The 22572-nt window shown below is 38.7% G+C and overlaps 3 protein-coding genes across 5 annotated transcripts in view; 2 read left to right on the top strand and 1 right to left on the bottom strand.

Moving 5' to 3' along the window:
• The window catches only part of LOC134852084 (E3 ubiquitin-protein ligase rnf213-alpha-like), a 10153-nt gene extending 5551 nt beyond the window's left edge, over positions 1-4602 (top strand). The window contains exon 4 of the mRNA XM_063868363.1: positions 516-4602. Coding sequence (XP_063724433.1) covers positions 516-4601 — 4086 coding nt within the window. The 3' untranslated portion in view covers position 4602. The remainder of the gene's footprint in view (positions 1-515) is intronic.
• LOC134851621 (GTP-binding protein 4-like) overlaps positions 1-22572 on the bottom strand; it is a 501193-nt gene that overhangs the window by 442007 nt on the left and 36614 nt on the right. The window lies entirely within an intron of this gene.
• LOC134851150 (E3 ubiquitin-protein ligase rnf213-alpha-like) lies at positions 4602-22572 on the top strand. The gene is made up of 6 exons (XM_063867107.1): positions 4602-8430; positions 16373-16571; positions 18925-19002; positions 21352-21529; positions 21686-21944; positions 22202-22572. The coding sequence occupies exons 1-6, from the start codon at positions 5012-5014 to the stop codon at positions 22326-22328; spliced, it is 4260 nt and encodes a 1419-aa protein (XP_063723177.1). The 5' UTR covers positions 4602-5011; the 3' UTR covers positions 22329-22572.

Here is a 22572-nt window from a genome sequence, read left to right as displayed (position 1 = left end):
TTTCAATCAAAAAAATCTCGTGAACTATTGTTGGATCTATCAAGTTTTTTTGTTATTTCCTTCGAGTATAACACCATTTTTGACCTACCAGCATGTTTTCAGCGTATAAATTGCAAAACAAAATACGAGAGGGGAATGGTCGCTGTTTAGGGTACACAGGATTTTTTCATGACAGTTATTACTACATTGAAAATCATCATTAAAATCATTGCTGTACACACGTTTTGTGCACCTTTTCACCGTGACATGGAACAGACGCAGACTATAATATGCTTTCTAAGTATTTTGATTAACCTTTTAGTTTTCGTAAAGACAGAAACAAGGATAGCCCATTGCTTAGCAATTAGCAAAGAATGTTTCGACCCTATTCATAAAAAAAACAAAGTTTTTAAAATTGTTTTAGTTTGCAGCAGTGTCGTTTTTTGAGCGTTGTGTAATGAAAAAGTTTTAAAAAGTTATGCAAATTTTCGGCATGTTACAATTACAATTACATTTTCGGATGAATGATATTTTAGAATGATTCCCATTGGAAGCCCCTGTGCAGTTTAATGCCATGTACAGTGTGTCTATCGCCCAACCAATGTCTCCAGGATAGCGAGGCGAAAACTGATTTCAAGCGCGTCATTGGCCCAGATCCAATTCTCATCCAAAGTCCAGAGTTCCAGAGATCATATCACTATCTGGACGCCTTCAATCAAAACAGAGATCTGTCTCTCTACACTTACCAAGGCGAAATGGAAGATGGGCGCTTAGTGATTGAGGTTATCAAGCGAAACAGTGGGCTCAATAATCCCACTTGGGCGCAGCTGTCCTTCTTTGCTAGGTTCTTGAATCAGCAATTAATTGCTTGCGAACAGAACTTTTTTGTCGGATCTGGAGAGTTCGAAGGCTTCAAAAATTTCTACGTAAAACACTGCTTAATTGAAATGGCACAAGACTTTGCACTGCCTAGCTTAAGCATCGCTGACAACTCGCCCCTTTTTGGTCTAAACGAGAGCGCGAGAAACTACGAAGTTCATCAAATTCGAAGACGATGGGAAAACTGTCCACATCCTTATGTTTTTATCAATTCAGACCAAATGACCTTCACGTTCTTAGGAGTGCGCATTACTAATTCTAATTTGCAAGACTGGAAGGGGAATGTGTTAGCCAGAAATGTCATGAGCGCTGATCTTCAGAAAAAGATAAAGCGACAAGCTTTCGATGAAAAGGACGTTTTGGACGAAAACTTTGACGAACTTCAAGTGAACGTGAAACAAATGAAACTCTGTCGAGTTATAGGAGTGGAGCGAAACCGGATCCTCTTTGATCCAACGTATGAACTTACCCAGGATAATGTCATGAAGCTGTTGGCTATTTACATGCGGTTCAGATGCAACATTCCAGTGGTTATCATGGGCGAAACGGGCTGCGGAAAGACGAGGTTGATCGAGTACCTTTGTAACATTATGGCTAGAGGAGAGAATGTGGAAAACAAGAAGTTCGTGAAAGTCCACGGTGGAGTTACAATGCAAGACATTGTGCAAAGCATAGAAGATGCTGAAAAGTTAGCTATCGCGAACACGCGAAAATTTGGAGACGGATTTTACACCGTCCTTTTTTTTGATGAAGCAAATACAACAGAGGCGATATACGGAATCAAAGAAGTTATATGTGATTTCAGTGTGAATGGTCGAAAGCTGGATCCAAAGTCGGGACTAAAAGTAATTGTTGCTTGTAACCCGTACAGAAAACACGATGATAAAATGATCAAGAAACTTGAGTCCCAAGGACTGGGATACCATGTCAAGTCCAGTGAAACAAGTGACAAGTTGGACTCCGATATCCCGATGCGTCACCTTGTCTACCGAGTGAACCCGTTGCCGCCAAGTTTGTTGCCGCTGGTCTGGGATTTTGGTCAACTGACAAGTGAAGTGGAGAATAAGTATATCAAGCAGTTAGTGTCGAAGCGAGCTGCCGATATGCGTCTCATTGAAGCCGATGTTGATTTCATCTGCAACCTTCTGAGCTGTTCACAGAAATTCCTACGAGAAAACCGAGACCAATGTCTTTTTGTGAGTTTGCGAGACATCGAAAGGGCCATGACTGTACTGCAATTTTTTTACTCGCAAAAAGAGATGCTTTTGGCTAAGATGGATGAACTTGATTTGAATTACAACAGTGAAGAGGATGATGATGATGATGACAGCGCAACTGATGCCATCAATGAGATAGCTAGATTGATGATTCTAACACTTGGAGTCTGTTATCATTCTTCCTTAGAGGAACGATCGAAATATAGAAAGACAATCACCGGGTCTTTCAAAGGTGCCTATAAATTACCCAATGGAGACAAAACTATTTTGAACGAACTGGAAAATTGCATGCAAGTGTTTTTACAAAACATCCAGCTAGATGCTAAAGCAAACATTGCCAAGAACCTGGCTTTGACCGAAAATGTATTCATGATGATCATTTGCATCGAGCTAAGAATCCCGTTGTTCCTAGTAGGGAAACCAGGCAGCTCAAAATCATTGGCCAAGACGATTGTGATTGATGCTATGCAAGGAGAGAGTTCCAGGAATGAGTTCTTCCAGATGCTGAAACAAGTTCAGATGCTCTCATTTCAGTGCTCACCTCACACGCACGCAGATGGTATCATCAGTATCTTTAAACAAGCAGCCCTGTACCAGAAAGGCAAGGAGTTGAAGCAGTTTGTAAGCGTGATTGTCCTCGATGAAATCGGGTTAGCGGAAGACTCGGCCAAAATGCCGTTGAAGACCTTGCATCCTCTTTTGGAGGAGGGGTTCGTAGAATCCAGATCAGTGAAGCAGGACTGGGGAAAAGTTGGCTTTGTGGGAATTTCGAATTGGGCCCTTGATCCAGCCAAAATGAATCGGGGAATTTTAGTCAGTCGAGCAATTCCGAAATCAGAGGAGCTGGTCAAAAGCGCGAGGGGTATATGCCGAGTAGAAATTGAAGGTAAACTACTAGAAAAGTTCATTCAACCATTGGCCGACGCTTACGAAAAAGTATATAAAGCTCAAATGAAAGATGGACACGCGGAATACTTTGGGCTGCGAGATTTCTATGGATTGTTGAAAATGCTCTACAGGGTGCAGATGAAACAACATCAGAGAACTCTGAGGTGGGATGCTGTTCGATGTGCGATTAGACGAAACTTCGGAGAGAAGAACTGTCGATATTTGCAAATTTTTGCGGATGAATTGAGCAAAAAGCAAGCATTTGAAGATGCAAGTGTAAACGATGTTGTTGAAACTTTGGAGTTGGTTCACCAGAACATCGAAGAAGCGGACGAAAGATCAAAACTGACTGAAGAGAAAAGAAACTTAGACAACGAAAGTCGATACCTGCTGCTGATGACAGAGAACTTTTCGGCTCTTCAACTGTTGCCCCAGGTCTTGAAAATAGAAGACTACGAAGTCATTTTTGGTTCATCGTTCCCCCAGGATCAAGAATATATTCAGGTATGCAAGAACATCAACAGAATAAAAGTTTGCATGGAAACAGGAAAAACGGTTGTGCTTCTGAATTTGGGATCTCTTTACGAGTCCCTTTACGATGCTTTGAACCAGTATTATGTGTATTATGGAGGAAAAAGGTACGTTGATCTTGGCTTAGGCTCCAATCGTGTCAAGTGTAGTGTTTCTGAGAACTTCCGACTCATTATGATTGAAGAAGAAAAATTAGCCAGAAATTTCCCTATTCCTCTTTTGAACCGTCTGGAAAAACACTTCCTGGGAATGGAATCAATCCTCAACACAAAATTGGCTAAGTTACGACAAAAACTATCGGAAAACTTGGAAGAGTTTTCGGATGTTCCGAGAACCGACAAAGAAGGCTCGTCATTCCATGTCCGCGACGCTTTCATTGGTTACCAAAAAGATACGACGGCCTGTGTTTTAATCCAGGCTGAAAATTATGTTTCTGAAAATGCGACGAATGAAGAACTTCTAAAAGCAGCTAGTCTTAAACTGGTTCAAACGTGCTCGATTGATGCCATAATTCGATCAAGGTCAGCCGTCTCATCTTTCAACTCACATGACCTGAAGGAAATTTACAGCTCTCAAGGACGCAATAGCTTGTCTGACTTCTTGTGGCAGCAATGCTACAACAAGAAATCTAAAGCCTTGATCGAAGTTTCGACATTCTGCCGAATTCCGTCGGCCAAAAACATGAAAGACTGTAATTTGATCCTTATGAAAAGAGAGCAGACGCTAGTGTCACAGGAAAGACATTTCGTGATTAACTTGAATGTATTCAAAACTGAAATCGAATTTGCCGAAAGAGTGGAAGACTTTTACCGAATGGCGGCTAAACATCCTGATTTGACTAAAATACTTTTTGTTACATGCTCGAGAGGTCAAAAGTTTGTCCCGCTGATTGCGTCAGCAAAATACAAACTGCAGAATTTGCATACTGATTGCAAGATTCCAAACTTGTACCTTTTGTTCATAGTTGAGCTCCCGAGGAACTGGTACGAGTCAGACTACAGCAGCTTCTCAGTTGGCAATTGGGAGAGTTTCCACATCGATGAGCTCCTAAGAGACGAAGAATATCAAGGCCTTCCGAGGTTGCTATCTCTCAAGGTCAGACGTTGAAAGATCTGTTTGTCCTTGAAAATGGAGAGTGCACTAAATTCCAGAAAAAGTTGCTATGTGAGGTTGTATATGACGCGATTGGCGATGCAGACGAAGGTGATAAAGTTCAAAGAGTGGTAAATGTTTCACGATTGTTTGAGCAACATCATGTTCCAAGTTTGGAGATAATTTTCCTCGAAAAAGTGAGTGCTTTCATCGAGGAATCAGAAGAAAAGGAACAGATTAAAGAATGGGTCGCACAGAAAGCGGCTAATTTGCAAGGTTTGATTGTTGCAGGAACAATTGAGAACGCCTTGTTCAAAGAACTTCAAGCGAAGATAAAACCTCATTTGGCGGATTTCCTGAAGTTGATTGACTTTAACAACAACATAAAACTTTTATTTGAAGGAAACTGGAGGAAACAAGCTTGGATGAAACTTTTCAACGTGAAAGAACTATGTCGACTGAGACCTCAAAATCCGAATGAAGTCAAATTTGACTCTTGTTTCCCGTTCAGTACTGAAATTATTGACAAATTGAACTCGATGTGGATCGATTCTCTGGAAAACTATGCCGATTCTGAGCTCGAAGATTGGCAGTTTTTTGTGGAGAGGTTTAACAATCAGGGAAGGGAACTTGGAAATGAGTTAACTGAGATTTCAAGCGAAGAAGATGCGGTCGATTCATTTGTTCACGACTTGATCTTGAACGAGTTTTGGTCAATGTGGAACAACAAATATGTTCAGGCCGAACATGTCAAAATGATCAAAAAGGCTCTCAAATCAATCATGAAGACTAACTTGCCCGAATTCGAAAACCCTACGATAGCTTTTGCTTTTGCGCACTTCAAAAAGCTTTTGCCTTGTCTGTACAACATATCCACAGTTCTGAAGTTTTTTGGATCATTCAAAATTGGAGACCCGGAAACCCCTGAGCAGTTCGTTTGCATGATAACCCAAACAGCTCTAGAACAAACTAAAACGATGGCTGAAAAAATGAAGCCGGCCAATATTGATCTTCAAACGATTCAAGAGCTAGACCAACAAGTGTCCGTTTTGAAAATGTGCTCTGGAATTGAACTCGACGATGATAAGTTCAAACTCAAAAAATTAACAATGCTTTCAACCTATATGTCACAGATTTCGCACAATCTTGATGATGCAACTGCCAAAATGGCACGCACAGCTTCCGATACGCTCTATAAAGCTGTGAGTTCAAAAACTGCAGATGAATCAATTTTCGGAACCGATCTTTTTCGAAATCGATTGCTCATGTGCTTGAATCGATCCGCGGACACAGTTATTCAATATTGCGTCGAGACAGAAACTGGTCAACGAGACTGCGCATTTTGCAGAAAACCAGTAACTGCGAAAGGAGCAATACCTTTCTCACTTCCATGTACTGGAGGTCACGCAGTGCATGAGTCATGCTTGACTGAGAGAATGGAAAGAATAACACAAGGCGAAGCGGTGGTCACCTGTGGTTTCTGCCAGCATAGCCTCGAGTCTCGGTTTTTACAGGCAAATACCATGTTTGCGTGTCAAACTGAGCCTCAAAAATCGAATTGGAAACAGTTTTGGCTGAATATTTCGAATGCATTTCTTGGAATCGTCAAAGAAAACGTAATCGCTATTTGCGATGAAGATACGCTGAAAAAGTACTTGGAAATTTGCGTTGTTCCCAAAAGTAGAACCAGCAAAAAAGATACGCCATGGATCACTGATCAGACCAGACAGAGTCTTCTGACGTTTATTGCGACAAGTGAAAAGAGTGAAAATTTGGACGAAATTCTAATGGCGATTATAAACCAGGACAAAGAGACCGGTGCCAATGAAATTGATCTCGCCCGAACATACGATATGCTTCTGTCAGTTTTCGATTTCGTTTACCTCAATGAAAGTCTTCAAGCTACGAATGATTCTATTCGCGAAGAGATGTCTAGCGTTAATCAAATCCGATTAGTCGCCAAGGTGAAAATTGAACTATCAGAGTTTATCATCAAATCAGTTGTACCCAATGCGGATAAAGGACCACAAGGACTCACAGACTCAGTTCCTAGGTTGGTTACAGAATTTTTAAACAATGCGGGAGAAAGTGCCGAATGTGTGAAACGATACTTTATTCAGTGTTTATGCCGTGATCATAGAATGGACCTGTACCAGCGCGTAAAGACATTCCCTCAACTTGCGCCCCTGATCCCAGAAATTTTGTTCACTTCACAGAGCCAGGGATTTTCAGATATTTTCCTCATCTTTGGAGATGCATATCAAATGCCTTTCAGCGAAGTATATACTAGTTTGGTCACCGACGCTAACAAAGGTCTTCGAAGGCTTAGTCAAGTTACGGACGCGCAAATGAAAAACATAGTGGCCTACCGCTTAATCGCAGAAATAAGGTCGAAAGAAAATCCACCAGAGAGCTTTGCACAATTTGAGGAAGCGATTATGACAAATAGAGTAATACACGGTTTAAGTAGAAGTGTGATCGATCGAAATGATAGACTCACCCCAAACGTGGACGCTTTGAGACAGTTTCTGTTTTATTATCAGACACTTTTGGAGGTCCAAGAAAACTACGGATTCTTGCAACCGTTCAAGGATATCTTCAATGTACGTGGAAGAGCTGATGGACTTTACTTGCCGACGTTTCCAGATAGCGCAAGTAGACGTGTTAGAATGATGGGGCAAGCAATTGGGCAAGGACCAGAGGACCAGCGCACTACTTGGAACCAATGCCCGAATGGGCATCTTTACTTGATTGGCAATTGCGGACAAGCTACTACAGGCGGCACCTGCCCAGACTGCCGAGCTACTATTGGTGGATTATCGCATGCCTTACATGCCGGTAATCGATTGGTGGGAAACCGCGATGCCAATATCAACGTCGCAAACGGTCAGGTAGTCACTGGCTATGTAGATAACCACAATTTGAACGTCTTTGACAGAGCTTTTCTTAATGAGTTCAATGGAAATGTGATGCAATTTTTTGTCCACGCCTCCCTATACATTTGTAACGGAGACGAAGTAATGCTGACCAGATTGCGCACAAATGTTGAGAAAATTGCCAGGACTTCTCTCAACAGGAGTGAAGAAGATGTCTTGAAGTTCCTCTTGACTGTTGTGATAGTGTCTACGAAAAGTAGCATACAGGGGTCTTTTGCGAGTGAGGAGCAGCGCGAAGCATGGGAATCGAGTTTCATAAACATCATCAACAATACGCTGCAAAATTTACCTGATGTCATTGCTACTTATGACGAGGCGTTCAAAAATGATTCGAGAAATGAATCAAACAACCTTCTTGACGTGTTATCAGAACGAACAGATAGAGACACTCGCGATAATGTTCTCGCTAACGGAACATTTTGGCGAAGACTCCCAAAGGTCAGCTTGGCGTGCGTGCGGAACGAACTGAATGCGAATGGTGAAAAGTACAAGTTGCTTGATTGCATATTCAAGAACAAAGAGTGGCTGCCAAAACTCCGCCATATTCCTGATTTATTTGAGTTTTTCAGCAACATTGTCTCATACTATGATCCGGATACCTCGGATAGCGTAGTGACGCTTGAAGATTTCCTGCATCAGCGAAAAATCCAGGAACCAGTTAGAAAACGAATGAAAGATGTTTCAATAATTTTTTGCAAACTGTGGAATCTAGAAGTAAGACACTTGCCAACAACCGGAGGCATCGACTGCTTGTATAAAGATAAATTGAAACCTGACTCTCCTCTGAAGTTCTTTCTGCCGTCTCGTCACGTGAGCGATTGCTGTGCTCTGGTCACTTTGAATATTCTGGTCAGCAAAAACAACGAATTCATTGAAGCTTACAGATCGGCTCTTCACATTGAAACCCCGTTAGTATACATGATAATTTAATTCCAGATACTTTTTTCTAAATCAATGACTGAGAAATTCAATAATTGTGTCGCGATTTTTATGGGATGGAACTGTCTTCGGGCAAGTTTTAGGTTTTTTAAAAAATTTTTTCCCTCTCAAAATCAGGTATCACAAATAATCATTGGATTGGGTTCTGTGATATTTAATTATAAAAGAACGAAGTTATTTTCATTTATATAGGTCGTGATTTTTTTAAACGATTTTTTGTGGTTTGACTTATAATTTTTTTAAAGTTCAGTTTGCTTCCTTTGGTAAAAAGGAAGGCGAACTCCGCTATCGAACAAAAAAAAGCCTTAAGATCACGAAAAACGTGAATGACTTCTGGTGTCAAAAATTGTTTCTCATAATCTGAATTCCTAGTGGAATAAACAAATTATCTATTGACCCGATTTTCTTCAAATTGAGACAATTTTAAAAACATAAAAAAATTGCCAATGATAAACAATTTTTCTTTGAAATTCCAACGCTATGTAAAAGTACAAAAAGTCAAAATTACCACTTATTCAGTTTCTTCGAGTTCTTATAAGTGTCAATGACTGTTGTGGAAGTTTAATTGGTCGTGATAGTTTTTTTGGGAAGAAGTCTTGAAGTTTGTTAACACCAATTTTTACCTTTTGCAGTTAGATTTTTTTGCAGTTTGATTTTTTTTTCAAGTTAGAAAGTTTGTTAGTGAATAATTTTTTAAAGTTAGGCAGTGTGTTGGTAAATAATTCAAAGTTTTGACAAATTCCAGTTTCAATTCGTAATTCTTAGATCCCTAAACAAGTTAAGATTACTCCTAGTTGACCAGGTAAACATAACAAAGTCCAACTGTTCAGAATTGAATTAAATGATTTTCTAGTTTAGTTTCCCAAACTTAACTAAAGTCAAAAGTTGCACGGTTAGTGTTGCCCACATGCTTACAGTTTGCCAGGCTACATTGCCTTGTCAGATAAGTCACGCCCTCCTTCAACCAGCCTCCTTCAACCGCTTCAATTAAACGTCTGCATGAACTCCTATAGTTGCGTCCTGAGTAAAGAAAAGTTATGTCGTCGGTCATTTACTCTCGAAATGCACCTACAAATTTGTTGACTGGTCGGTTGTATAGTCTTGTTTGGGTTTTGTTTGGGCGCTACCTGGATGATGCTGTCATTGCCATCGAAAACTTTAGTAATGAGACCCATTGGCCACATCAAAGGCCGGATGTTGTCCTCCTTCACTTTAACAATGTCTCCAACGGTGAATTGTCTTAATGGCGATGTAGTCCATTTGGCTTTCATTTGCACTGAAGATAAGCAGTCTTCTTCCCAACGTTTCCAGATTTGTCGAACTATGGTGTCAATGGCTTTTTTTTGACGGCTGAGTGATCTTTTCTTGTCCTGTGTCGACGCATTGCTGTCAGAGGTCGTCCTATGAGAAAATGTCCAGGCGTTAGAGCAAGTCGTGATTTTTATATAGGTCGTGATTTTTTTTAACGATTTTTTGTGGTTTGACTTATAATTTTTTTAAAGTTCAGTTTGCTTCCTTTGGTAAAAAGGAAGGCGAACTCCGCTATCGAACAAAAAAAAGCCTTAAGATCACGAAAAACGTGAATGACTTCTGGTGTCAAAAATTGTTTCTCATAATCTGAATTCCTAGTGGAATAAACAAATTATCTATTGACCCGATTTTCTTCAAATTGAGACAATTTTAAAAACATAAAAAAATTGCCAATGATAAACAATTTTTCTTTGAAATTCCAACGCTATGTAAAAGTACAAAAAGTCAAAATTACCACTTATTCAGTTTCTTCGAGTTCTTATAAGTGTCAATGACTGTTGTGGAAGTTTAATTGGTCGTGATAGTTTTTTTGGGAAGAAGTCTTGAAGTTTGTTAACACCAATTTTTACCTTTTGCAGTTAGATTTTTTTGCAGTTTGATTTTTTTTTCAAGTTAGAAAGTTTGTTAGTGAATAATTTTTTAAAGTTAGGCAGTGTGTTGGTAAATAATTCAAAGTTTTGACAAATTCCAGTTTCAATTCGTAATTCTTAGATCCCTAACCAAGTTAAGATTACTCCTAGTTGACCAGGTAAACATAACAAAGTCCAACTGTTCAGAATTGAATTAAATGATTTTCTAGTTTAGTTTCCCAAACTTAACTAAAGTCAAAAGTTGCACGGTTACAGTTGCCCACATGCTTACAGTTTGCCAGGCTACATTGCCTTGTCAGATAAGTCACGCCCTCCTTCAACCAGCCTCCTTCAACCGCTTCAATTAAACGTCTGCATGAACTCCTATAGTTGCGTCCTGAGTAAAGAAAAGTTATGTCGTCGGTCATTTACTCTCGAAATGCACCTACAAATTTGTTGACTGGTCGGTTGTATAGTCTTGTTTGGGTTTTGTTTGGGCGCTACCTGGATGATGCTGTCATTGCCATCGAAAACTTTAGTAATGAGACCCATTGGCCACATCAAAGGCCGGATGTTGTCCTCCTTCACTTTAACAATGTCTCCAACGGTGAATTGTCTTAATGGCGATGTAGTCCATTTGGCTTTCATTTGCACTGAAGATAAGCAGTCTTCTTCCCAACGTTTCCAGATTTGTCGAACTATGGTGTCAATGGCTTTGTTTTGACGGCTGAGTGATCTTTTCTTGTCCTGTGTCGACGCATTGCTGTCAGAGGTCGTCCTATGAGAAAATGTCCAGGCGTTAGAGCAAGTGCATTGCTGCCATCATTATATGGCGTAACAAGTGGTCTTGAAATCAGGATGGTCTCGGTTGAAGCGATAACTTAAGAAACTGATGATCAGAGCTGTGAAGAGTCGTGCGAGCTTCCTTAACTTTTACGGTTGAAAGTTTTTTTTAGCTGTAGACAACTGATGCACTTCATTTGAAATGTTTTGTCCACCTGATTGAGCTTCACTAAGCTCCCACTGGCGTAAGTTTACTTTTTTGATGTCCTTGTTTTTGCTCTTTGAGTTTTTATTCTATCCTTACCAAAACCTACCCTTGTTTCAACACCTGACTGTATCATAATCTTCCCCGGCATCATCGCTTTCTCGTCCGCAAACCTAATTGTGTGCTAACACCATCCCGGGTACTAATACCCCCTGTAACAGTTGTTGCGTATGCTACGTTTTGAACTGCTGCGTGATCATCCAGTCTGAGTTAAGTTCTGCAGTTACTGACAAATTTTTTGATGTAGCATAAGATCCTGATGTAGCATAAGATCTTGGATTTTGAAAGCAGTGAAAACCTGGTCAACAGATCTAAGACTCTACTCTCTTGTTCTACTGTCACCACTGTAACAGATCCGGTGTCTTCATTTGCTGACTTTTTTGTCGCCTCTACTGGGATTGACTCTGCTCTGGGCCAGTTGTCTGATTATTGTGAGAGCCATGTTAGTTCGTTCCATCAAAGGTAATGATATGATAGAATTGACAATGAAAATCCCCGAGAAGTATAATTTGCGGGATGGTTCTTGTTCGGCAAAAATTCTAGCTCTCAGCTTTAAAATTTCTTTAATTTTCGCCACTCATTTACCAACGAATGTCTTCCACTTCCGAGGAATTTTTCGTAACCACGCAATTGTTTTTTGAGAGTCAGTCCAGGCGAAAACGGTTGGTATAATAAACCGCTTGTCGCTGATGGCGGCTAAAATTGCTTCCCATAGTTGTGCTCCGAGAAGTGTACGTGGAACATAAATGTATTTATTACGCCCAACTTGTGTTTTTGCGGCCAATTTTTTGACGTATGTTAGACTATCGCTGGTTTCTTGTTGCATACACACGAGAGCTCCAAATGCCGTTGATGCGTCACAGAAAACGTGAAGTTGAAGTTCTATGTTCGTCTCCGGTTGGTCTTTGGTTGTCTCCAGTAAAAAGAACTCTGTGGGACAACTTGATGTCTTCCAGTTCCTTTAGCTGCCCTCAAAGGCGTCCATACTGTTCTTGTAGTGTTACTGATATCGTTTGATCCCACGAGATTTTGTTCATCCACGTGAATTGTATGAATGATTTCAGTTGATTTATTGTAGACGAAAGCCATCCAGGGGATTCTTAGAGCCTCGTGCCTCCTGAGAGCATTTGTCGTTTGATCACTAGAGACCGTTCGTGTAATTTAACTGCCAAATCAAAAAAATTCTTTCTGGGTTTTGGTTTGTTTCCAAATGTTTTGATGACATAGCTGGATTTGAAATTTGATGTCCAGTTGCGAATTTCAAATCCAGCTGTAGCAAGTGTGTTGATGAATCCATTATGAAGTTGAATTGCTGATTCAATATCTAAAGACCCTGATAGAAGGTCGTATACATAAATCTCGATGAGTGTTGCTATCCAAAAAGAGTCGCCATCACTTTCTTCAGCAAGCACATGAAGAGCTTGTATCGAATGAAAGGCTAAAAAGGCGATTCCATAGGCAGTCCTTAATCTCTTGAGTTTTTTTTTCCCACAAGTTTCTATCTTCTTCCAACTCCTTTTGGCGGTACATCTTCGCAATGTCAGCTGAGAATGCTACCTGATGCATTCGGAAGCGAATCAGAATGCTAAGGAGGTGTAAATTAACTGTAGGTCCAATCATCAGATTGTTGTTGAGTAGTATTCCAGTTTTTGTCTTAGCTGATGCGTCGAAAGCTACTAAGATGATGTAGCATGTAGAAACAGTTACGGCTTGGTCGCAATAGCTCGTTGTCTGGAACTTCTTCCATATGACAAAGCTCGACTACTTCTTTGATGAAGTTATTATACTTCATGTAGAGCTCAGGGTTCCTTACCAAACAAAATATCAAACTATTAAGTCGTCTTTGAGCCTGTTGTAATGCGTTTCCAAGTGATACAACTTCTTCTTTCATAGTCAGTTGTAGCACAAATCAGCCATCTGGCCTGCATTTAGTTGTTGCATTGAAGTGTTACTCACATCTATGCTCCTCTGGTATCCGCAGCATTTTTTGTGGAACTTCCGCAATTCCCAGAATCGTTGTAGATATGTTTTGCTATCGTCGCTGACAAATATCTGTTGCAATGAATTAAGTCCGGTATTGCTGTTTTGTTGTCCAATTACAAGCTAATCGAAAATTCAGGATCTGTAATAAATCGAACCTGCCTGTTCTTTGATTCTGTGGCTTCCAATTATCAGATCCTCCTAGCGAGCTGCTCAAATGAACATGTGGATAGTTGAACCCGGGATCAGCCCATTGTATTTTGTTGACTTTTGTCCATTTGTTGATCTTGATAAGTCTCGAAGGCAAATTGTTGGTCAGCTTCTGAAGAATTGATGCTGTCATTGAGATTGGTTCATTGTATGAGGGCTGGATGAGTACATAATCTTGTCCCTTGTTGTCGCAATCTTCGTTTCCTTCAACTCCACAAATCCTTGTTGTCTGCTTCTGTCTGTGTATCTGAGAAGTTGAAAAGCTGCTTCTGTTATCAAGTTGTTCTGTGATGCTGAATCCATTACACCGCTGAATCCATGAACTATTTCTCCCTTGATCTCGATTGGAATGATGGCAGTTTGTAGAAAGACTTCATCCTAAGAGTTTTCATGAGATGCTGCTCCGGTAAACTTTTTTCATCGTGCTTCACCTTCGCTGATGTCTGCTGTATTTCAGTGTCTGGTCTTTTCACAAGTGGTTTTTGCTCACGATGAAGAAGAGTTGTTCTTCTTTCCACATTTTTTGCAGATAGGTCCAGAACAATCCTCACTTCGGTGTCCTGGTCGAAAGCTGTTTGATATTGATAAGTTAAGATCAGTTTTTCCACAGCATTCGCGTTCGTCCTTGTCTGATGTAGCTATGTTTGTCTGAAGCGTTTTGGTCGTCATGTTAATACCTTTTTTGTCGATTTGTTGATTAGCAATCGATGTCGATCGCAATGAGGATGTTTCAAGAGATTGGCATCTTTCTTAAAACTTATTGAGCTGGTCTTAACGCTGAGGAACTGCTCCTGATGTAGAAGTTGTTTTTTCCGTATTTTAATGGGAGTTTATTTCATCAGACGGTCAACAAAAAAGAAAACCCTGTGGATCCACTGGTTGTCAATGGTTAAGCAAAGCGCACACTGGTTGTCAATGGTTGAGCAAAGTGAATCGCTCTTCCTCTGTTGCTTCCATGAGGCTTCGAAGATTTTTGGAGTTTCCTGTTGTCAATAAATGCTGCTTGAAGATCTCAAACGCGATCGCAAAATCAAACGTTTGTTGTATCAGTCCTCCAGAATGTCAACGGCGATGTCAAAATTGCCATTCGTAATCGTTATGGAATGTAGTAGATTGTCCGCGTCTGCTGTGAGAGATGATTTCAAATGCTGTTGGTTTTGGTTTTCATCAATCTCGTGTTGTCAATCACGGCTCCTTCGAGCAAGTCCATGCACGATTTCCGTTCCATGTATCCTCCAGAGAAAACACGCGAATTGGTTTCGGTAAGTTAACAATTACATCTGCTGATCGACTTTCACCTGTAGAAACTCGTGTTTTGAGCTTGTAAAGAAGCTATTGAATTTGATATACAATTATTGTCCAATTTTTCGTCCAAATTTTCTGCTTCTTGGCTACTCAGCTGTGATCAATTGCTGTATATTGCTGTTGGAGTTTGTTAGCTGGTCCTGTTTTTTGCGGATTTTGATTTCCAGTTGCTCACGACTTGCTACTCCTGTTTCCTTAAGTTTCGCGATTTTGAATGATTGTATTTGCTCAAATGCAGTATTGGGGGACTACGCGTCGATGAGATTTTTGCGTTTGAGTTGCTCTAGATTTTCCGTCATGCCAATTTGGCTGTCTTTGTTTCATTTGGGGTTTTGTTGATTCTATTCGTCAATGGGGACCGTTGAAAACCATGTAGAGTCAAACTGACATAGTCGTGATGAAATGTTAGATGAATTAGTTGGTCGTTGATGCCGGCTGGTTCCAACCCAAGAAGTGTCCAGTAAGAGTCACTCGCCGCAGAAGGAAACGGCAAGACAAAATTCCGCACGGGAACAAAAACCAATCAAAACTACTAAAAACACTAAACTTGAAGGAATCGTAGCGTCGCGCTGAATCACTGAAGTAAAATGTGAAATTATTAGTTGTTCTTCACCTGTTTTTGAAAAACAGTCCAGAAACGTTTTTTCGGACAACTTCCAGAGTCTACCAGGGGTTAATCAACCTTCGACTGAATACTAACCTAATTTTTTTAAGTAAACCTTACTGTAATCCTATCAATTTTAGCCGGTGGACCAGTTTATGTTGACCTATTGCAGTTCTATTTTTTAATTCTTAGATTATCAAGTTAGTTAAGATAATTTTCTAAGCTATGAACATCTGTACGTGAGGAAGCGTAGCGTAGCGCGGAATCACTGAAGTAAATTGTGAAACTATTAGTTGTTCTTCACTTTTTTTTTGAAAAACAGCGCTGAACCGTTTCTTCGGACAACTTCCAGGGTCTACCAGGGTTTAATCAACCTTCAATCTTCAACTGAAAACTAACACTAACCTAAATTTTTAGTAAACCTTACTGTAATACTATCAATTTTAGCCGGCGGACACGTTTATGTTGCCCTATTGCAGTTCTATTTCCTAATTCTTCGATCCCTAAGTTAGTTGAGATTTTTTTCTAGGCTGTGAACATGTGAACGTGAGAAGTTCAAACTGTTCAGAATTGAGTAAAGTTTCACAATTTTAGTTAAAGTCAATAATTGCACGGTTAAAGTTGCTCTCATAGTTACAGTTTGCCCGGCTAGAATGTTTGTAAGATAAGTCACAACACAATGTACTTCAAACCCCGTTAAGTGTTGGATGATTAATTTTGAAGCTGGATTTTGAGATATAGGATATCGAAAGCTTGCAACTTGCAAAAAGAGCAATTTAGAGAATTATTTATGAGATTTTGAGGCATTGTTGTTTTAAATAAACTGAGTGTTGTTTACAATAAAAAAAATAAAAACTGTTTTTATCATGTGTGTTGTGGTTTAGTGCCATGGAATTCAGTAATGGAGTTGTGAAGGGCGAACACGTCGCGTTGGTTTCCAATGTCGACCGGGAGTTGCTGTCGTCGATTGCGAACTTCGCCACCACGGATGCACGAGCAAAGAGAGTGCACTATGACCTGAGTGGGATAGAAGGAACCATTGGACACCATTTGTTCAAGTTCAAGCCCCTCATCAGCATGAAGGTGAATTCTTAAGCTACTTTGAAGTGCCAGTAAACCCATGTGAGATAACCGCTGTGTAACTGTGAATGAGACTATCTTTTAATTGAATAGTAGTGATTGGATTGCGCAAAATTAATGAGCTGTTTGTTGTATAGGTTTCAAATATGAATTTCGTTTTCTTGTGAACCGTTCGAAAGAAATTAATTGTGAATTTCTTGGGGACAGATCTTTTAGCAGACCAATCTTTTATCATAAAAAGGGAAAACTAGTCTTTTGGGAGACCAACGTAATAGAACTGACACATAATTGATTGACAGGCGTAAAAACACGCTCGCTCTTCGTTCAAGCTTCCTTAAGTAAGACACTTATCACACGGTTTGTCAACAAACCTACAACTTCAAAAACAGATTAGTGTGAGTTAGCGCACAATAAACCGTGCCGAATGCTAGCGCAGGGGGATTTTCTCATGGAGGGGCCGAATGATGGAAAACTTTTAACCAAGCATAATCGTTTGACCTTCCTATTGGTTAAACTATTTTAAGAGCCGCCGTTATTATTATTGGTTCAATAGAATGTTCGAACGTTCTTTCGAGGAAAAACCTTCGCGCGCGAATATTCGGTCTAAGTTGACCTGAGGAAAATTTTCTGCATACCTATTTACACTAGCGAGCAGCTAGTGTTTTTGTACAAATCTTCTGTTTTTCTTACCTAACTTGCAAAAAGAAGTGTTTATTAAAAGTGTTTACTTGTGCGCCTTTTTGCTGAAAAAGGATTAGTAGCCTTGGAAAGTTCATAGCATCTCTTCGTGGCTTCATTTGTGACTAGTGTTTGTGATGGACTAATTGTCTGAGGCCGAGTGGATAGTGGGTGAGACTCGTAATTTATAGGTCGTCGTAGGTTCGAGTCCGAGAAGTCACCGAATTTTTACTAACTTATTCGAAGATTGTTTATTTTTTTTGTCCTTTTAGAACCCTAGAGCTGCTTTTGTTGTTTCCTCGCTGATGTTTGTGAAGTGCAGCTTCGCCTCTGTGTATAAAGTTACTATTATCTTGGTGTTATTGCTAATAATGTATCTTGTTGTTAGGAATAAATCCTTATTTAATCCAGTCTTTTCTCGGTTCGTCCACAACGTTGTTTTCTGCAAAGTTAATTACACTTCTTTGCTACAGCTGAAGGACATACATTTATTAGCTCCTTAAAATGATGGTGGCGTTTTTCAACCGAACACTGCTTTTTCTGGGGATTTATTTTTTTAAAGACTTTTTGAAGGAATTTATACAAAAGGGACCCTAGGTTCCAGATAATACCAGTCCCGAGTTTTACTGCATACTTACTGCCTGAACAAGCAAAATATTGCTTGAAGTTTTCCAAATAACCGAAAAACCCACTTTTCGAACATTCGATTTATGTTCGAATGTTTTTGGTGAAGATTCGAAGGCTATTTTTGAACGAATGTTGCACCACTAGTGATTATTATGAAAAAAATGGATTATATCAGCACAGCAAGTTTAGCTGTACAATTCGTGCAGATATAATATAATTAACTTTTTTGGATCAACAGTAAATCCGTTAGTTCTGTATAAAGTATGCATTTTGATCAAACGCACCATTTAAATTGCCTTCCACAATGTTTATTTGGAGTTGCAGCTGAATGCTGTAAAATAACTAAATGAGTGTATTTTAAATCAAATTTTTTTTATAAAACTGTAAATTTTATAAAAATTTTGGCCATACTTAAAGTTATCACTCACAAAATCTAAATTTTTCTCCATCCTTAGTTTGATCAGGGGAATTGGGCACGGTTAATTCAATTTTTTTGTCTTGTTTTTGATTTTCTAAAATATTGCGTTTTCTAGAATCAGTTTTAGTTTTTTTTCCAATACCCGCCTTCGATCTCGCATTATTTGAATTTTCATAATTGGTAGCTATTAATTTTTTTTGGCCTTGATTTATTCGCTTTATTGGAGAATTATTGTGATTTCTTAGATTTTTGAATACGCATTTCTGATTGGCTGAAAACAAGCGAAACTTTCCGTTCCTGCAGCATGAGGGAGGCCACCCTAGCGCAGTGCAGCGAGCGATTTCTTCTTACTAATGCCGCGTTTGACCTAAGTGTTCCTTTGAAGACTTGCTTATTGTATTTAGTCGGCTGAAACATCGATCTGCTAAAATACCGGTTTGCTTAAATACCTTCCACCGAATTTCCAATTAAAGAAAGCTTATAAAGGAGTATCACTGATGTAAAATAGGACATGTTACTTTAGGTGTTTTTAATAAACGGAAAGGAATTACTTTCTGTGAATGTGTGAAAATGTAATATTATCCATATGAAAGTCTTATGGTTTTGTGAAAGTGTTATGATTTCCATTTTCAGGTTATGAAGCTGATGACAAAATCTTCGAGCACAAAAGACGCACTGAACAACGCACGACACTGCATATTAGATGAAACGGTAACTTATCTGTAAACCAGTTTTGTATGACTAATTGCATTCCTTATAAGGGTTTTCTTTTTTATTTTAAAATATTGAATGTCATGCTTTTTAAAAACTAAGCATTGAAAGAAATGACAAAAAAGACAAACATAAAAAAAAATGAAAAGATAAATTCGGAAACTTATTTTAAAAGCGGAAACTTGGTTTAATTTCATTGAAGTTTCTCTTTTTTTCCAGCTTCTATACGAAATTCTGTTAAATTAGTTCTTTTTTCGTGGATCGGAAAAAGCTGTGAAATTTTGGCAATTTCATATATATAGTTTTTCGTCTTATGCAGTATCAAACAGCAGCTCTTAATATCATAATTTAGTTTTCTGTACCATCAATTATTTTCTTTAAACAACACAATCCTAAATGGCCGCGAATGGAATATAGATAAGCTCGTCTTTTTGTGTGCTCGATTTCGACTACCTCAAAAAAGTTCACTGGGGATCAGGTGTGGCATCAAAGGAATTTCTCTTGGTTTTAAATCGAATTTAAGTAATCAGAAACTACCTCAGTACCGAGAAAACTGGTCTGTTTTCGTCTTGCAGACTAAATTAGATGAAAATTGAGAGGCTGATCTCCGCACTAAAATTTCAGTGTTATTTTATTTCTGCAACTTCAGTTATACCGACCTCTCATTCTTGCAGTTTCAATCTGATTCAGTCACCCTATATTAAGAAAAAACTTGGGAAGTTCTGAAAAATGTAAACAAAGTTTTCCGACATTTTTTAAATTTTGTTTCAATTGAACGTTTGTGTCTCAAATTGTGATTATCAAAATGTGGTTATCAAAGCGTAATCAAATCGGAATATAAACTTTTTATAGGTTAACTGGTTTGTCAAATCACTTAAATAGTTAGAAACCTTGTCTCAAATTGAAAAAAACAAGGCGTTAATCCGCAAATGGGGCGTAAAAGTAACGCACATGACTGCGAAGAAAAAACTATGTGATTCGAGTCCGGGAAGAACCTGTTTTTGTAACCGGGGTTTTTTCCGCGTGACAAAAAACTTTGTCGCGTCTTTGTTTGGATGTTTATTTTTGTCGGCTTGGTTGGCGCAGCACGGAGTTTGCCTCAGGTTTAAGCTTTTTTCATTATAATTGAAAATCATTTCAATATATTCCGGTTATGTGCAAGTAATTGTATTACAAAAATTTTCATGTTTGTAGAATTTCAGAAGCGTTTTTTTAAATTTTTTACTTTGTCTTTAGATTCTTTCTTATCCAGAAGAAAGAATAAATAGTTTTTCTATTAAAAACTTGAAAGTTTGTTTCTTTTCGGTTGCAATGATTTGAAAAAATGATGTATATGTCAGCAATACGGCTTATAAAATGTTCCAATCACTTGGTTTGAGTTTTTCAAATTAGTATTTAGGAATCGTAAGGGTTGTAAAATGGCTAAATTGTACCTAGTTTTTTAATAATTAGGTTTTATGAAAACTGAAATATGTCGCGTAAATAAGTGAGGAAATTTTTTTGTATCGCCTGTGTGTTAAATTTTTCCTAAATATGTGGTCCTACCATTGTGGGCTACTTGAACAGACACAGGATATCAGTTTTTCTTCTAAAACTTCTTAATAGGTTGTTAAGAGTCGATGAACGTTGTTCAAATTCTTGTATAGGTCGTGATGATTGGTTTTTAGTTTAATTTTATAAATTTGTTTAGGCTCAAAATTACTTTTTCGCGGTTTGCTTTTTGATTTCTTTTAAATTTAGTTACATTCTTTTGTTAAAAAGAAGGCAAACTCCGATATTGAACAGCAAAAGTGTAATCTTCACTAAAAACGTGATCGACTGTCGAAAGTGGAATTTAGTTTTCAGATTTTCCAGCGAAATAAAAAATTTCTTTTTGTTTTTTTTGTTCCTGTTTTCTCAAGATGGGTTAATGTTATCTTAAAATTGTCAATCTTAAATTGTGCTTAAGCCATTTGTTTTGCTTTGGAATTTGAAAGTCGAGAATAAGTCCGTGTTTTTTTTCTGTTTACTTCCGTTCATCGATTCTATTCTATTTTATTTTGGCTTTACTTATACTAATATTGTCGGTTGTTTCAAGCTGATTAGTTTTTTTTTCAAGGAGAATTTCATGGTTGGGTTGCAGTAATTGTTTGGAATGACTCTAGTTCTGGTGATTTTTGACTTATGCCATCCAATTGTTTTTTTATGGGCGGTCCAACTGGTTTTAAAAAAATTATTTTGGTACGAGCGGTCTTGTTCATTTAGCAATCACACCTCATTTTTTGCATTGTTTTTTATCTTACTGCCGACCCGTGTAAATTTGAGTGAGTCATAATTTTCAGGCTTCGTTCTGTGTTTGTTTTGTCATAGAAGTTGACAAGAAGTGAGGCTAAGAAGATTCAAAACAAGTACACAGACATGCCTGAGGTGTGCAAGATGTTGCGACAGTTGATACTCCTGATGAAGTACATGGAGAAGGATAGGAAGGTTGACCCCAAACAGACCATCGGCGAATTTCTCAAAAATATCAAAATAGAAGCTATGCCAGGTGAACATCGAGATTGTTTACTCCTCTGGGTCGTGTTTTTTATGATGAATAGCTTTAAACTAGACCCAGATTCCTCTACGCGTCTGTTTATTATTAGGCTTTGTAACTGACACTCCGGGCCAATCTTTTTCTGGTTATGAAGTGTGACTTGTTTAGGAATCAGTGATATCAAACTTGAGTCCTGTGTGTTCCTCTGGCAAGCTCTGGCACTTCAGAGAACCAGACTGATGCTGGAGCATCAGGACGAAGAACCATACGCTGGGATCCAACACCAGTTCAGAGAAACCCTCACTTCGCAGCAGGAAAAGGAACTGGACAAGCTGCCCGCGACGAAGAAATATGTGCTGTTGACTTACCTGAATGAGCTGATTGTGCTGAATTTGGACGAACCTGATCTGATGAATCCAAATTATCAGTAAGCTGAACAACATTTTTCAGACCAGTTCTCAAGTCGTAAACAATTCTTGCCTTCATAATTTTTCATATCTTCCAGTATTTGAATGAAAGAACTTAATTTTGTTAGCATATTTTCAACAAAAACTGTCTAGGGCGAATAGCAAAAGTCTAGTCAGAAAACAGCTCAGCTCAAATAAATGGGCTGTGATTCAATGTCCTCTCTGAAAAGCCTTGATTAAGTTTCCAACTGTATCTATAATTTGATTATTTTTTCAGCATTGTGGATGACGCTTTAGCGCCCGTGTATTTCGACGTTGATCTCAACAATCTGAATCTACCAGAATGGTGTCAATTCAAATACGCAGAAGGCATAATCAAACATCTCATCCAAACAGAAAACTGAAAATTTCTCTTATGTTAATCCCCCCTGAAAATTTCCGAATACCCTACAAAAGTTGTAAATAAAATAACTTCAAAGAGAGAGAGAGAGAGAGAGAGAGCTCAACAAAACTTTGATAGATATCATTCCATAATTGTAAATCACTAGACAAATTTCTTAGTTAGATGTATTATATTGACGATGATTTTCCCATTTGCTTTTAATTGATGCCCAATTGGAGTTTGGTTATGCACAGATGAAAATTAAT

This window comes from Symsagittifera roscoffensis, chromosome 7, assembly GCF_963678635.1.
Source record: "Symsagittifera roscoffensis chromosome 7, txSymRosc1.1, whole genome shotgun sequence".
Taxonomy (NCBI): Eukaryota; Metazoa; Xenacoelomorpha; order Acoela; family Convolutidae; genus Symsagittifera; species Symsagittifera roscoffensis.
Note: the sequence above shows the minus strand (reverse complement) of the source record. Positions and strands in the feature narration are given on the sequence as shown.